Source organism: Schistocerca cancellata, chromosome 10 (assembly GCF_023864275.1).
Source record: "Schistocerca cancellata isolate TAMUIC-IGC-003103 chromosome 10, iqSchCanc2.1, whole genome shotgun sequence".
NCBI lineage: Eukaryota > Metazoa > Arthropoda > Insecta > Orthoptera > Acrididae > Schistocerca > Schistocerca cancellata.
Window position 1 is genome coordinate 223,272,770 of NC_064635.1, and position 17,044 is coordinate 223,289,813.

Here is a 17,044-nt window from a genome sequence, read left to right on the forward strand (position 1 = left end):
GACATGAAACGTCTGAAAGGGGACACCGTGAAACAATCGTTGGAAGAGCCCAGGCTGGACGGCATTCCCAGGGTGATCTCGTCATTCTGGAAGGAACAATGAATCAATACAACTATGCATCTATCCTTGGGGACTGTGTCTCCCCTACGTGCAGTTCTTTTCTCCCCGTCACGATGGCATCTATCAACAGGACAACACAGCACGTCACACAGCATTCAGTGTATGTGCGTGGTTCGAAGACCACCAGGGTGAGTTGACAGTGCTCCCCTGGCTACCAAATGCCACAGATTTATACCCAATCGAGAAACCGTGGGAGCACCCCGTTCGCTCCACGGATCCTTAGCCGAGAAACCTAGCGCGGCACTGGAGTTCGCGTGGCTTCACATCATCCAGAGCCTCACTGACGTGCTTCCTGCAGGCTGGCTCTGAGCACCGTGAGACTCAGCATCTGAGGTCAGCAGAACTACGCCAGCTCCTGCAGGTATCGCAGCTGTCTGCGCTGTAGAAGGCGGTTATTCGGGCTTTCGACTGGTGGTCACATGAATGAGACTGGACACTGTAAGTGTTATCGACGATCGCGGCTTACCTGTTGGTCGTGTTCGCGGTCGTGCACGTCCTGCTCGACGCTGTTGAAGGAGCTGTGCACCTCGAGCAGGCCGCCGTGCGACGTCGACGTGTCGGTCGTGCCGTTCTGCGCAGGCAGCACCGTCAGCCGCACCGACCTCCTGCAGGTCACACACACACACACACACGTGCTGGGCAGACACTGCAGCTACAGAAATAAAGCCAGCGAAACGTGGAGGACAGGGCCCAAAACCAGAAGCGACTGATAACTTTGTAGTTTATTTCCTTTATTCTACAAACCGACCAACCAAACCCAAAATCGGACCCACATTTGGTTTTTGTTTTTGAAAACAGAACAAAATTAAAAAAATATATTTTTTTAATGTCTGTAGTATTTACTTTATAATGTTATGCACCACTTACGTTTTACTATCCATTACTAATGATAAATATGTAATACTGTCTTGTCTCCTTCTATTTGAACTCGGTAATCTCCAAAACTACAAGACGAATTTTCGTGGAATTTTCGCAGGTAGCTCAAGCATAGTTTGGTGCAGAGTGTACGGTTTACTTCATCAAACTCGTACCACATAAAAAAAGATATCGTGGTTTAAACTTTTAAACATTCTGGTCTGTCCGTATGTCTGTCTGAACACTCTAATTTCCAAAACTGCTACACGAATTTTTATGGGGTTTTCACAGGTAACTTGAGCATAGTTTGGGGCACTGTACAAGTTTTATTTCATCAAAATCGGATCACGACACAAAGGATAGCCATACATACTATGAAACTATATGTATGTATGTATGTATGTTCCACATCTCCTCCAAAACCATTGGACCAATTTCAACTAAACTTCGTACGCAAAGCATTTAGTGTCTGGAAAGAATCGGTGTGGGGATAAGAACTACTAACCTTTCAAAGGGGACGGGGGTGAAAAAGAAATGTAGGCTACAAAGCGAGAATACCCAGATTTTATTAATCCAGTTAGAGCACTCAGCGACTTGCAAAGAACGTTAGACATAATTTCAAATCTTGGACAAATTTTTTGTGGCTTGCACCCTTCAAAAAAAGATGAAAGGAAAAAAAGTTTATCGCTTACTACATTTCTGCTGTTAATTTTCGCATCATGAATTAAGTTTTAATTTATAATTTCTCTACTACTAATTGTATTTGTGATACGTTTTGCAGACAGTCTTCCCATACACCACTGAATGTATCTGCAAAATTATATAATTGTACGACACAGGTCAGGACACAGTATAAGATGTAATAAACAGGGGATGCGTGAAAAACGGCTGCATCATGCATGTCGTTTAAATTTATTATTAGTAACCCATTCAGCCGGTTTCAATGAATGTCGGTAAGGACATAGCTTGAACCTTGAGGAACAATAAAGACTGCTATACACAATGTGTAGTACAAGATACGTATTGTTTTGAAGAACATTACGAGAATTACGGAAATATATTTACTCTTTGAAGAAGCTATTTATTCTTTGACTTTTGAACTCGATCGTATTTGTGAAAATGCTTCTGTTGGTTGATATGTGCTACATAATACGATTGAAATTAATCAATACAATGCCTTTAGACATTCAGTATTTAATACATATGTCCACACTATTTTCTGCATTAATGTACATATTGTACAATGTGTACCTACTTCAATAGCAAGATACATAGAGGCGCCCTACTGCCCCTCCCCCTTTGTATACACTGCTCGGCAGCAATGCTTCGCATTCTGATGCACCGAGTGTTGGGACAGGTTGGGAGATGGGAGAGTGTGGAGCAGACCATGAAATTTGCTTGCATTACCCAAACAGGCAGCCATGTGAGGGCTGCTGGTGATATTGCACCTACAGTAGCTTGCTGACGTACCATCACTCGTCGTAACAACACTACTGGTATGCGATAACAACCACAGTTGCTTGGTCGGTTGGTTGGGGGAGGGGACCAAACAGTGACGTCATCAGTCACATGGGATTAGGGAAGGGCGTGGAAGGAAGTCAGTCTTTCCCTTTCAAAGCAACCACCCAGGCCTGTAGTGATTTAGGGAAATCACGGAAAACCTATATCAGAATGCCTGGATGCGGATTTGAACCATCATCCTCCCCTGAGTCCAATGTGCTAATTACTGCACCACCTCACTCAGTCACAGCCACAGGAAACAGCTCGTTATTACTATGAATAAACATTATTTTCAAAAAACTTACACTTAACAGTAGCTACCAAAATCTGATCCCTTATCAAAATAAAATAACGTTGAAAGAAATTAGAGTAAGCGATTAAATCAGACAAAACATAATCTAGTTTCAATGTGTAATACACACATCAAAAAAAGTTTTGCATCAGCCCGGTTCCCAGAACTCCTGAAGATAGACGTTGACTGGGGATATTGTATCGCAGACACAGTCCCTTAGACTGTTCACAGATGTCACTAAACACACCCAAAGATGTAAACAACCATGCACGAGCAGCGCCTATTAGACGGAGGGGGCCGACAGCCGATCAGTTCCAGTCATAGTGTCCAGGCGTCTCGGAGTGAACCAAATTGATGTTTCCAGAATGAGATTTTCACTCTGCAGCGGAGTGTGCGCTGATATGAAACTTCCTGGCAGATGAAAACTGTGTGCCGGACCGAGACTCGAACTCAGGACCTTTGCCTTTCGCGGGCAAGTGCTCTGCCAACTGAACTACTCAAGCACGACTCACGCCCCGTCCTCACAGCCTTACTTCTGCCAGTACCTCGTCTCCTACCTTCCAAACTTTACAGAAGCTCTCCCGAGTTCGAGTCTCGGTCCAGCACACAGTTTTAATCTGCCAGGAAGTTTCATATCAGCGCACACTCCGCTGCAGAGTGAAAATCTCATTCTAGAAACATCCCCCAGGCTGTGGCTAAGCCAGGAGTGCTAGTTCTCCAAGGTTCGCAGGAGAGCTTCTGTAAAGTTTGGAAGGTAGGAGACGAGGTACTGGCAGAAGTGAGGCTGTGAGGACGGGGCGTGAGTCGTGCTTGGGTAGCTCAGTTGGCAGAGCACTTGCCCACGAAAGGCAAAGCTCCCGAGTTCGAGTCTCGGTTCGGCACACAGTTTTAATCTGCCAGGAAGTTTCAAATTGATGTTGTTCGGACATGGGGGAGATACACAGGAACCGTCGATGACATGCCTCGCTCAGGCTGCCCAAAGGCTACTACTGCAGTGGATGAACGCTACCTACGGATTATGGTTCGGAGGAACCTCACAGTAATGCCACCATGTTGAATAATGCTTTTCGTGCAGCCTCAGGACGTCGTGTTACGATACAAACTGTGTGCAGTAAGCTGCATGATGTACAACTTCACTCCCAATGTCCGTGACGAAGTCCATCTTTGCAACCACCACACTGTGCAGTATGGTACAGATTGGCCCAACAACAAGCTGAATGGACCGCTCAGGATTGGCATCACGCGCTCTTCACTGATGAGTGTCGCATATGGCTTTACTCAGACAATCGTGAGAGACATGTTTGGAGGCAACCCGGTCAGGCTGAACGCCTTAGACACACTGTTTTGGGGTGGCGTTATGTAGGGCCAACGTACGCTGCTGGTGGTTATGGAAGGCGCTGTGAACGGCTGTGCGATACGTGAATGCCATCCTCCGACCGATAGTGCAACCATATCAGCAGCATATTGGCGAGGTATTCGTCTTCATGGATGACAATTCGCGCCTCCATCGTGCACATCTTGTAAATGACTTCCTTCAGGATAACAACATAGTTCTCCCGACATGAACGCTATCAAACATGCCTGGGTTAGTTAGAAAAGGGCTGTTTACTGACGACGTGACCCACCAACCTCTCTGAGGGATCTACTCCGAATCGCCCTTGAGGAGTCTGACAATGTGGACAGACAGTACCCTGATGAACTTGTGGATAGTATGCCACGACGAATACAGGCAGGCATCAATGCATGAGGACGTGCCGCTGGGTATTAGAGGTACCGGTGTGTACAGCAATCCGGACCACCACCACTGTTGGTCTTGCTGTATGGTGGTACAACATGCAAAGTGTGGTTTTCATGAGCAATAAAAAGGACGTAAATAATGTTTATGTTGATATCTATTCCAATTTTCTGTACAGGTCGCGGAACTCTCGGAATGGAGGTGATGCAAAACTTTTTTGATGTGTGTATAATATTTTGCAGAAATTTATAAAATTTCTCTGTGTTTTCTTTGCTGAAGCCAAGGGCCCTGCTGTAGGATGTCCCTTCTGACAGTTTACTTTTGTATCATTTAAGAAAAAGCCAGAACCACTTTTCCCAGGAATTTCGTCTGTTAAAGATCAGTCAGTATAATTTATCACTGCTGTTCTTCTTAAGTCATTACCAGTAAGCCCAAAGGAATGGTCTCTCTTAGCAAGACAGCTCTAAACCAGCGCATCTTCAAAATCTTTACCCACTCTCATGTATGTCTCATTTTGTTTTTGTTGCTTCCTTAGGTGTACCATTCTTTATATTGGACAGCCCCATAAGTGTTGCTTTTGGAACATGAAACCGTTTACTGGCCTCCTTCCGATCCATTTTCTTTTTCTGAACTGCATCAGTGGCTTCAACTATTTTGGATGGATCACACTTCATTTGATCAACCTTCCCCATAGTCTTCTCAGAATCCGCAGGAGTCTTCCTAGAGAATAAGTGTGTTCTAATACAGCCAGACTTGAAACATGAAAAATTATGAGTTTCAGTTCAAGGAACTGAAGGGAGTCCAGTTTATGTGACTATAACCCAATAAAGTTTGAACCAAACGTCTAAATGAAACGGGTTAATCATAAACATTAACCTTAAATGTAGCAAAGTGGAACAAATTTTTTCCACTGTCAGAACATGTAATGGAAAACTGATAAGTGACAAGTGAAGTGGGCGAATTGTGCACCCTGCTGCACAGTGGTAGAAGCCTAAACGACTGTTTGCACTTTGTCCTACTAGAGTTCACGAGAATGCACAGCGAAGAGACCAGGGAGGCCGTCCGAGGGGTGAGGGGAATCCAGTTTAAGGCACTTTCCTCTGTGGGTCTGGAAAGAGTGACGTTCCAGTCGATCTGGACACTCATAGTGATTGCTTGTTTTGAAAATAATGCACTGTCCCACGCAATCAATCCAGTTTTAAACTAAAATTACCATCAATGATTGAACCTGACAATTTCGTTTTGAAAGTGGTATGATTGTGCCCAGCAATAAATTATGCTATATGATCAAAAATATCCAGATACCTATTACTGGACAACAATATGGGGCGTATCCACCCTTTGTATTTATGAGGGCTTGAACTCTGATGGGGAAACTTTCAATGAAATGTCTGATTGATGAGGATGACTATCCATTCTTCCTCAAGAGTGGAAAACAGAGGAGATAGTGATGTTGGACGCTGGAGACTGTATCGATGTCGTGTCCTAGCTCATCCCAAAGGTGTTCCACTGAGTTTGGTCCAGACTCTGGGCAGACCAGTCCGTTTCAGGAATGTTATTGTCCCCAGACCAGTGACTTGCAGATGTTGCTTTATGACAAGATTGTCATGCTCATAGTCATCGTCTCCAACAATCATTGTCTCTGAATGCTAAATCTACAGAGCAAGAACCAACTCGCTTTGCCAACTTATTTACTAAGGAAACTAGAATAAACTACCAACAGTAAAACTCTCTTCAAAATCAACAAAACAATAAGGATCCCTTCTGCAGAACAAGCAAATAACAACTAATTCCTACAATCAGACTTCCCTTCGACTTTATACCTGTACAATTGTTCCACGTTGAAGTCGGCTGTTAGCAGCTAGTAGATAGCGTAACCTGACGAAAGCGACGTATCCCAATCGTTGCAGATGATGATGATGATGATGTTTGGTTTTGTTGGGCACTCAACTGCGCGGTCATCAGCGCACATACAATGTCCCAGTGTTTCACACAGTCCAATTTCTTTACTCAGTCCAGTTTAGCCACGTGACGAATGATGACGAAATGATGAGGACAACACAAACACCCAGTCCCTGTGCAGAGAAAATCCCCAACCCAGCCAGGAATCGAACACGGGACCCCATGATCCGGAGGCAGCAATGCTAGCCACTAGACCACAAGCTGCGGACCCAACTGTTGCGGAAGAGAGGTTGGTCGAGCTGGCACACTGCTGGACCGGCTGATCTTCACCACACCCTCCGAGTCGAGAAGTGCCCACCGAATAGCTGGGTGCCGGCTTATCTAGCCTCGGGCGGGAGGATATTTTCAGGACTATTTGTGCACACTTGATCGCCAGGAAATAATTCGTTGATCGTCGTGCCCCCTTCCTTTGTTGCTGGTTGATGCCCTCTGATGGACATTGGTCACACCTACGTGTTTGTTGTCAACTGTGGTACTTGTTTGTAAACACTCTTGCCTCGGCCAGACTTCGCAGCTTAGTCAGCAACCCGCATCGCTGGTCTGTCTGCCGTGTTGCCACTGCAGTAGGCATCTGTGGTGACTGCAGCACTGAACTTTTTCTATACTGTACACAGTACACAGTGCTGTAAGATTTGTACATATCATTATGCACTTTATGTTTTCTTAAGCTCAATACTGGTGCCAGAGCCTAACTGTGAAAAACATCAAAATGGTTAAAATGGTTCTGAGCACTGTGGGACTTAACATCTGAGATCATCAGTCCCCTAGAACTTAGAACTACTTAAACCTAACTAACCTAAGGACATCACACACATCCATGCTCGAGCCAACATTCGAACCTGGGACCGTAGCAGTCACGCAGTTCCAGACTGTAGCGCCTATAACCGCTCGGCCACTGAAAGACATCCCCGTACCGTAACACCGCCAGCTACATAGTTCACTGCTTGTACCACACATGATGGCAGGGAACATTCTCCACTGAGAACACAATACCCGTCCTCTCGTGACATCTAGAGGTCAACTCTGCAGTACATATGGCTGTACGGATACTTCCAATCATTTAGTGTACATTGTGTCACGGTAGGAGAGATCTGGGATTAAAAATGATGTCCTTTGTTTCTTTCTTCCCTCGTTTATTACTTTCCACTTCGTGGATAACTATGTGTGCATTCTTAGACTGGAAGATGATTTGGAGCTCATAACCTAGTATGATTATATAATAGCCATGTACTCATTTGTCTATGCTCCACGCTCCATTCATCTGCGACTCAGTGGTGTGTCTGTGTTTTGCGTATACACTCCTGGAAATTGAAATAAGAACACCGTGAATTCATTGTCCCAGGAAGGGGAAACTTTATTGACACATTCCTGGGGTCAGATACATCACATGATCACACTGACAGAACCACAGGCACATAGACACAGGCAACAGAGCATGCACAATGTCGGCACTAGTACAGTGTATATCCACCTTTCGCAGCAATGCAGGCTGCTATTCTCCCATGGAGACGATCGTAGAGATGCTGGATGTAGTTCTGTGGAACGGCTTGCCATGCCATTTCCACCTGGCGCCTCAGTTGGACCAGCGTTCGTGCTGGACGTGCAGACCGCGTGAGACGACGCTTCATCCAGTCCCAAACATGCTCAATGGGGGACAGATCCGGAGATCTTGCTGGCCAGGGTAGTTGACTTACACCTTCTAGAGCACGTTGGGTGGCACGGGGTACATGCGGACGTGCATTGTCCTGTTGGAACAGCAAGTTCCCTTGCCGGTCTAGGAATGGTAGAACGATGGGTTCGATGACGGTTTGGATGTACCGTGCACTATTCAGTGTCCCCTCGACGATCACCAGTGGTGTACGGCCAGTGTAGGAGATCGCTCCCCACACCATGATGCCGGGTGTTGGCCCTGTGTGCCTCGGTCGTATGCAGTCCTGATTGTGGCGCTCACCTGCACGGCGCCAAACACGCATACGACCATCATTGGCACCAAGGCAGAAGCGACTCTCATCGCTGAAGAGGACACGTCTCCATTCGTCCCTCCATTCACGCCTGTTGCGGCACCACTGGAGGCGGGCTGCACGATGTTGGGGCGTGAGCGGAAGACGGCCTAACGGTGTGCGGGACCGTAGCCCAGCTTCATGGAGACGGTTGCGAATGGTCCTCGCCGATACCCCAGGAGCAACAGTGTCCCTAATTTGCTGGGAAGTGGCGGTGCGGTCCCCTATGGCACTGCGTAGGATCCTACGGTCTTGGCGTGCATCCGTGCGTCGCTGCGGTCCGGTCCCAGGTCGACGGGCACGTGCACCTTCCGCCGACCACTGGCGACAACATCGATGTACTGTGGAGACCTCACGCCCCACGTGTTGAGCAATTCGGCGGTACGTCCACCCGGCCTCCCGCATGCCCACTATACGCCCTCGCTCAAAGTCCGTCAACTGCACATACGGTTCACGTCCACGCTGTCGCGGCATGCTACCAGTGTTAAAGACTGCGATGGAGCTCCGTATGCCACGGCAAACTGGCTGACACTGACGGCGGCGGTGCACAAATGCTGCGCAGCTAGCGCCATTCGACGGCCAACACCGCGGTTCCTGGTGTGTCCGCTGTGCCGTGCGTGTGATCATTGCTTGTACAGCCCTCTCGCAGTGTCCGGAGCAAGTATGGTGGGTCTGACACACCGGTGTCAATGTGTTCTTTTTTCCATTTCCAGGAGTGTAGTTTGTATCCTGTAATTTTCATTGCTATAAAAAGAAATATTGTATCTTTTCATTGCAACTACAAACTAGAACAGAATGGAGTGCATCTCAGCAGCAGTTGTCTCAGCGGAATTTAAATTATGTAAAGTTACAATAAGAGCTGCGATTGGCTGCACTAAAATCGTTGCTTTTTCCTTTGTATTTTCTCGTCCTCTGCAGTAAATAAAGCGTGCGGGGACTAAGTATAAAAATACACAGTCCACACTGTACTAACAATGTGTGTATTAGCCGGCCGTGTGGCCGAGCTGTTCTAGGCGCTTCAGTCCGGAGGCTCGAATCCTGCCTCGGGCATGGATGTGTGTGATGTCCTTAGGTCAGTTAGGTTTAAGTAGTTCTAAGTTCTAGGGGACTGCGACCTCAGATGTTAAGTCCTATAGTGCTCAGAGCCATTTTTTGTGTGTGTTAAAAATAAAAAAAAGAAACGAAAGTGGTTCATCACTAAATACCTAGTGGATAACGCCAGGAGCTTCATGAGCCTGTTAAAGGATGGTGCTGTTGTACATGCTAAAGTCGCAATGCTTAAAAGTTGTAGTGCCATGCAGGAAGATCTGCAAAAGTTCGACTGTTCGCACACGGACTGAACATAAACAAATAATCATTAATAGCAACGTGACATTTTAATAACTGTGTATAATATAAGCCATTTACTTCTTGTTTTATTCATTCTAAAATGCTATTCCATTGTGTCAACGTACACGGCTCAATCGGAGAACGTGCCCACCACCTATGTCCGTTGTCAGCATGTAATAACCACTCGCAGCCGGCAGATGGCAGAGTTAGCAGTGGAAGGGCGGAGGGGGGCGGCAGGAGGACGTAGTAATGCGGAAACGATGCGATTTGTCTGAAGTTCAAAAGGGCATGATCATTGGCTTTTGGGTCAGGGTTGGAAGCAGTTCCAATACGTCTAAGTTAGCATGCTGCTGTGCTTAAAGTATACTACACGTGGCGAAACGGGCATATAAAGCCGATCCAAGACTGGCAACAAGGCAGTTGTGCTGCACCACGGACCATAGATGACAGGCTCAGTGCTGGCTGCAGAAATGTGTGCGGCTGAACAGGCGGGCAACTGCTGACCGACACACTGCCCAGACCAACCGAGCGCTGCCAACAGTGTCCCCTCAATGAGCACACAGTGAATGCTGCTGTGTACGGGTCTCCTCAGCAGCCACCTGGTTCATGTGCCAAAGCTGATCACCAGCAACAAAGACTGCAATTTGCACGTCAATATCACAAGAGGATGCCTTCGGAGTGGCGACAGATGGGCTTTCTAGATGAAAAGCATTTTATACTCCACTGGGCAGAAGGCAGTTGGCATGTACGGCATGGAACATCTCAAAGCAAAGGGTCTGGGTCGGAGGAGGGAGCACTATGGTCTGGGGGATGTTTACGTGGCATTCCCCGGGGGATCTCGTAATTCTGCCGGCCGGTGTGGCCGAGCGATTCTAGGCGCTTCAATCTGGAACCGCGCGACCGCTACGGTCGCAGGTTCGAATCTTGCCTCGGGTATGGATGTGTGTGACGTCCTTAGGTTAGTTACGTTTAGGTAGTTCTAAGTTCTAGGGGACTGATGACCTCAGATGTTTAAGTCCCACAGTGCTCAGAGCCATTTGAACCATTGGAACCATCGTAATTCTGAAAGGCACAATGGAGGAACACAAATACGCACATGTCCTTGTGGACCATGTGAGCCCCTACATGCAATTCGTCTTTCTTCGGCACAATGGCATCTACCCATGGACCAATACAACAAGTCACATGGCCCTGCAAGGTACGTGTGTGGTTCAAAGTGCTTCAAGATGAATTCACGCTAATTCCCTGACCACCAAACTATTCGAATTTAAACTCAATCTAGAATCTGCTGGACCACCTCCATCCAACTATTCCGTCTTGTACCCTGTAGCGAGAAACCTATTGCAGCTGGCCGCGACAATGAAATTGGAATGGCTCCACATCCGTGTCGATACATTTCAGAACCTCTTTGCACGTCCACACAGCGAAAGGTGATTATTCACACTTTTGAGAGGCGGACACAATGTGACTGGACCACGTGTTAATTGTGTGTAAAATGTGTGGTATCACTACTTACATCTAAATAAAAAAAACTAGTGTGACTCATTATAGTACATACAGAAGAATTAATTTTGGAATGTGTAAGAAAACCATAGCTTGACGTTACATGTGCTTTACTTATGATGTACAGCAAAACATTACTTGACCAAATTATAAACGATGTGCTGCATCAGTAAACATGAAAGTGTTTGTACTGTGCTTGTCAGGGCGAGAGAAAGGAGCCAGAAGTTAAAGAGCAGGTAACTATTAATTAAAAGTTAGTAGACAACTCGGGAAACGTACTAGCTATACGAAACCATTCAGTTAATATATTGTAAATACACTGAAGCACAATAGAAATTGGTGCAGGCATGCGTATTCAAATACAGAGATATGTAAACATGGAGAATACAGCGCAGCGGTCGGCAACGCCTATATAAGACAAGTGTCTGACACAGTTGTTAGATCGGTTACTGCTGCTACAACGGCAGAATATCAGGAGTCCGGTAAAACACCAAATTTCCCATATCGCTGCGGCCGGAAAAAGATCCTGCAAGAATGGCACCAACGACGACTGAAGAGAATCGTTCAACATGGCAGACGTCCAACCCTCTCGCAAATCGCTGCAGATTTCAAAGCTGGGGCATCAACAAGTGTAAGCATGCGAATCATTCAACGAAACATCGTCGGTACGGGCTTTCGGAGCCAAAGGTCCACTCGTGTACCCTTCATGACTGCATGACACAAAGCTTTACGCCTTGCCTGAGTCCATCAACACCGACACTGGACTGGAAATGACTGGAAACATGTTGCCTGGTGGAACGAGTCTCGTTTTAAATAGTAAAGAGTGGATGGACGTGTATGGGTATGGAGACATCCTCATGAGTTCATGAACCCTGCATGTCAGCAGGGGACTGTTGAAGCTGGTGGAGGCTCTGAAATGGTGTGGGGAGTGTGCAGTTGGAGTGATATCGGTCCCTTGAAACGTCGTGGTATGACATGTGATACTTACGAAAGCATCCTGTCTGATCAACTGTATCCATTCATGTCCATTGTGCATTCCGACGGGATTGGGCGATTCCAGCAGGACAATGCGACACCCCACACATCCAGAATTTCTACAGAGTGGCTCCAGGAACACTCTTCTGAGTCTAAAAATTTCTACTGGCCACCAAACTCCCCAGGCATGAACATTTTTGGGCACATCTGGGATGCCTTGCAACGTGGCGTTCAGAAGAGATCTCCACCCTCTCGTACTCTTATGGATTTATAGACAGCTGTGCACGATTCACGGTGTCAATTCCCTCCAGCACTACTTCAGATATTAGTCGAGTCCACGCCACTCCATGTTGTGGTACTTCTGCATGCTCACAGGGGCCTTACACGGTATTAGGATGGTGTACCAGTTTCTTTGGCTCTTCAGTGTATGAATTGCATACGAACAGGTCTGGCAGTCCATGAGGGTCCCTGAATACGTATGCATACATGCATTACATACATACATACTCTCTAGCACAAGAAACGACGTACCATGAAGCAATTATCCGAATGGGAGGGAGATCTGAGGATGTGACATACATGTACAGATGTACAAGTGATTGCAGTTTCAAAAAAATGGATAATTTTCCCCTATGTTCGTGATGGAAGCAGTTATTCTGCTTGGAATTCATTGACAGAGTTGTTGGATGTCCTCCAGAGGGATATCATGCCAAATACTGTCCAACTGGCACTTGAGCTCATCAAAATTCCGAGATGGTTAGAGGGCCCTGCCCATAATGCTTCAAACAGTCTGAATCGGGGAGAGATTCGGCGACTTTGCTGGCTAAGCAAGGGTTTGACAAGCCCTGTAGAGACCATGTGCAGGCAGGCATTATCTTGCTGAAATGTGAGCTCCGGATGGCTTGCTACGAATGGCAACAAAGCGGGGTGTAGAACACTGTTGGCATACTGCTGTGCTGTAAGGGGGCCACGGATGACAACCAAACGGGCCAAGACATGAAGTGAAATGACTCCTGGTTGTTGGGCCATATTGCGAGCGCCATTCAGATTGATATCCTACTGCTGTCCAGGGCGTGTTCAGACACGTCTTTGCTGGTCATTGGGGCTCAGTTCGAAGTGAGACTCTTCACTGCAGACAGTTCGATTCCAGTCAGTGAGATACAGGCCGAAGACGTACAGTATTTGGAGATGCCCTGGACAGCGGTAGAATACCAGCCTGTCACCAGATGTATGATACGACAATCAGGAGCGGTGGTATGGCGTGGCATTTCTCTTGACAGCAGGAGGCTTTTGGTTGTGATCCGTTGCACCATTATGGCGAAACATTATGTCTACGATATTCAGTGCCACGGTTTGTTTCCCTTCATGGCAAGCCATCCTGGTCTTACATTTCAGTGAGATAATGGTACCCACATATGGCGATAGTTTCTACTGCTTATCTTCGTGCTTATCAGACACTATCTTGGCCAGTAAGATCGTCAGATCCCATCCCTCAGGTTCTTAGATATCTATCATTTGGTTCAAATGGCTCTGAGCACTATGGGACTTAACATCTGAGGTCATCAGTCCCCTAGAACTTAGAACTAGTTAAACCTGACTAACGTAAGGACATCACACACATCCATGCCCGAGGCAGGATTCGAACTTGCGACCGTAGCGGTCACTCGGTTCCAGACTGAAGCGTCTAGAACCGAAAGCACTATTTATTCATTTAATATTTTGATAAATTTATATTTTAATAAATATTATATTTATATTTCATTATATCTATATTTTAATTAATCTATATAATAAATAAATTAGTTAATAACAAATGTAACACGCTGATTGTCAGGATTTGATTCAGTATTCCTCAAGAGAACATGCAACACTCCATCAAACAACGCCAAGCCGAATAATTGCTTGCATAAGGGTCAGAGGTGGATGAATGCATTATTGACTTGCTCAGCTTGTGAAGCTCTTTTTCTTGTCTAAATCATCCAACTTTTCTGAAATTGCAACAATTTGTTTGTCTGCACATGTACATCACTTCATTCAGATATTACTTTGTGGTGCATCTTTTTTTTTTTGGTCTTAGGGTGTATTTAGATCCACTGAATCATACTGAAAATTTGTCTTCAGCGCCATTGCGAACTGCACCAATTTTAACTTGATACTTAATGAACTTTGTAATTCTGACATGGGGCTTGTTTGTTGGCACGGGAAGGTGTCGCGAAGCACTGAAATAAAAGAAGTCACATCAGCTGAAGGTTAGTCGTTGAGGACCGTTATGGTGAGTTAGGCCAGTTACTGGCAGACTGATTCTTCAGATTCGATTCATGTAAATAGTTTGGTGGCAACACTGGCTACACCATACTGAAGTGGAGCAATATGTATTTGTTTTGTGCTGAACTAAACTAATGTTGTAGGTAGTTTTCCTTTGATTTTCACCCATTTAAAATCACCTCAAACATTATCTGAAGCCATGGACCTGGAACCTTAGACAAACTAACTGTCACAAGGTAAGTTGTGGATTTGTGAATCTACTGTAGACTCGACTTTTATAAACAAAGAAACCAAATATAGGTAATTCTCAATAGCAGTGGAGCTCATCCAGCATTAATGTGGGTCAATTGATATAATTCAGACAAAAGATGAAATCACTACAAGAAATAGCAGAGAAAGTAGGCCTTAGAATATCATTTGAAAAAACGGAGATTATGCTAACTGATCCACCACTTGCAAACAAAATTACAATCAAAATTGTTGATAAATGTAAATATTTAGGCGAAATAATAACATACAATCTAAATGAGAAGCCATCATGGCAGAATAGAATAAAAAAACTGAACTACGCAAATTACGTTGCCAAAACTACATACAACAAAAAAAGCCTATCTATAGACGCAAAATTAAAACACTATAAAACAGTTACACAACCAGAAATAACGTATGCAGCTGAAACTATCTTCAAAAAAACTGATGCAGCAGAAATTGACAGAATACTAAAAATAGAAACAAGAATAATTAGGACATGTATAAATAAACAGTATAAAATAAATGGACATTGGAGAATAGCATCAAATGAAACAGTATATAAGAAAATAGAACCAGTCATGAGCACAATCAGGAAGAAACGCATCTCATTCTTTGGACATCAGATGAGAACTCCAGAAAACAGAATTAGTAAAAAAATAACACAAAAATTGTGGAATAGCAAGAGCGACGTTAAATGGATCACAGAAATTAAGGAAGATATAAAAGAACTTCAAATTACAGTAGGTGACCTAAAAAACAAGACAGAAAAAACCAGAATACTGCAAGACCCGCAAACCAGACTACAAATGAAAATCAATAAAAGGAGTACGGGAAGAGTTGTCTCAGATGAAGAAAGAAAGAAAATATCTGAAAGAATGAAGAAATATTGGGCAGACATAAGAGCAAAACACCTTTCGTATAAGAATAGACTCTAATAATTATATTACCTAAATATGATATTAAGTTATTGTTGAACCAAATTGTATCCCTGTGTAATAACTTGTTTACAACTTTGTATTTCTGACTAGAGTGGTCCAATGAAGGCCATAAAATAAATAATAATTCAGACAAAAGATGTGAAGCTGTTGTAGCTGGTTACCTGAGGGTGACGGGTCTCGCACTGAAGGAGACGGCGCGCTGGTGCAGGCGGCGGTGTGGCGGCAGGGAGTAGCCCCTGGTGCTGGACAGCAGCACCCACTCACCGTCCGCCTCACCTGGGTAGCTGGGGGGGTGGTGCGGCTGACGGTAGTGGTGCGGGTGGAGCGAGTCCGGCCCCGAGGGCTCCGCTGGGAAAGCGTAGCCGGGTCTGGCAGGGCCGTGCTGCTGGGGGTGGGAGAGGCCGCCGCCACCCTCTCCGACCTCGGCACTGCCGGGAGGGGGCGCCCAGGGGGGCCGGTGGAGGGGGCGCTCGTCGGTCACGATGTCGCCGTGGTGGTGCGCCAGGTATTCGTAAGGGTCTGCCGGCAGTGACGGCTTCACAGCCGGGGGGTGCTCCGGGGCGGGTCGGTGCCAGACGGAAGTCGGCTGAGGTCGGTCCCAGCGGTCGTGGGGGGGACTGCTCTGCTGGCCCCTGCAAACCACCGTGGTTGCAGTGAGCTAGCTAGTCTCGCAGTCCGTGGGCCTTATTTTCACTGGCTTTTTGCCAGAAAAAATGTAGCTATTCACAATTCAGAGTTAACTTCCATTTTAACATTATACTGTTATTCACAATTAAAAATGAACGTGTATTATCAATTACTATTACTGCAATAGTATTTTACAAACACGAGAAAACACTGGTGATCAGCAGCAATAAATCGAAAAATTCTGCAGCAACACATGGCTGTTTCCTGACGGTGCTGTGGTGTACATTTAGTGACCATAGGAAGATACAAAATGGTGTGACGAATAGCAGCATACTCTGTAGAAAAATGTAAGTTAATGTTGATGTATAGTACCAGTAGATACTTCTCGACACAGTCACCTCTATTAAATACCTAGGATTAATGTTGCAGACGAAACGGAACAAGCATGTAAGGATGGTATAGTGAAGGCACACCTTTGTGGTGATCTATTTCAGCAATTACCGTATCGAATGCAATTTTTACTATTATTGGAGTGAATTACGGAGTATCTCATCTGTAGCTAGGTTGGTGCACGATTCAGGGTCCCTGTAGCCCCAGGTTGTGTTCCTACTTGGTGACATCATTTGTGCTCTAGGTCAAGAACCACTAACATCACTCACCCGTTGTGGTGTTCTTTGTCGTGTGTTCCAGT

The 17,044-nt window shown here is 45.6% G+C and overlaps 1 protein-coding gene across 1 annotated transcript in view; it reads right to left on the minus strand.

The window, feature by feature from the left end:
* LOC126106289 (uncharacterized) overlaps nt 1–17,044 on the minus strand; it is a 77,233-nt gene that overhangs the window by 38,059 nt on the left and 22,130 nt on the right. Inside the window, exons 5-6 of the mRNA XM_049912509.1 lie at nt 15,888–16,358; nt 587–725 (exon numbers count right to left, since the gene is read on the minus strand). Of these exons, the coding sequence (XP_049768466.1) occupies nt 587–725; nt 15,888–16,358 (610 nt within the window). The remainder of the gene's footprint in view (nt 1–586; nt 726–15,887; nt 16,359–17,044) is intronic.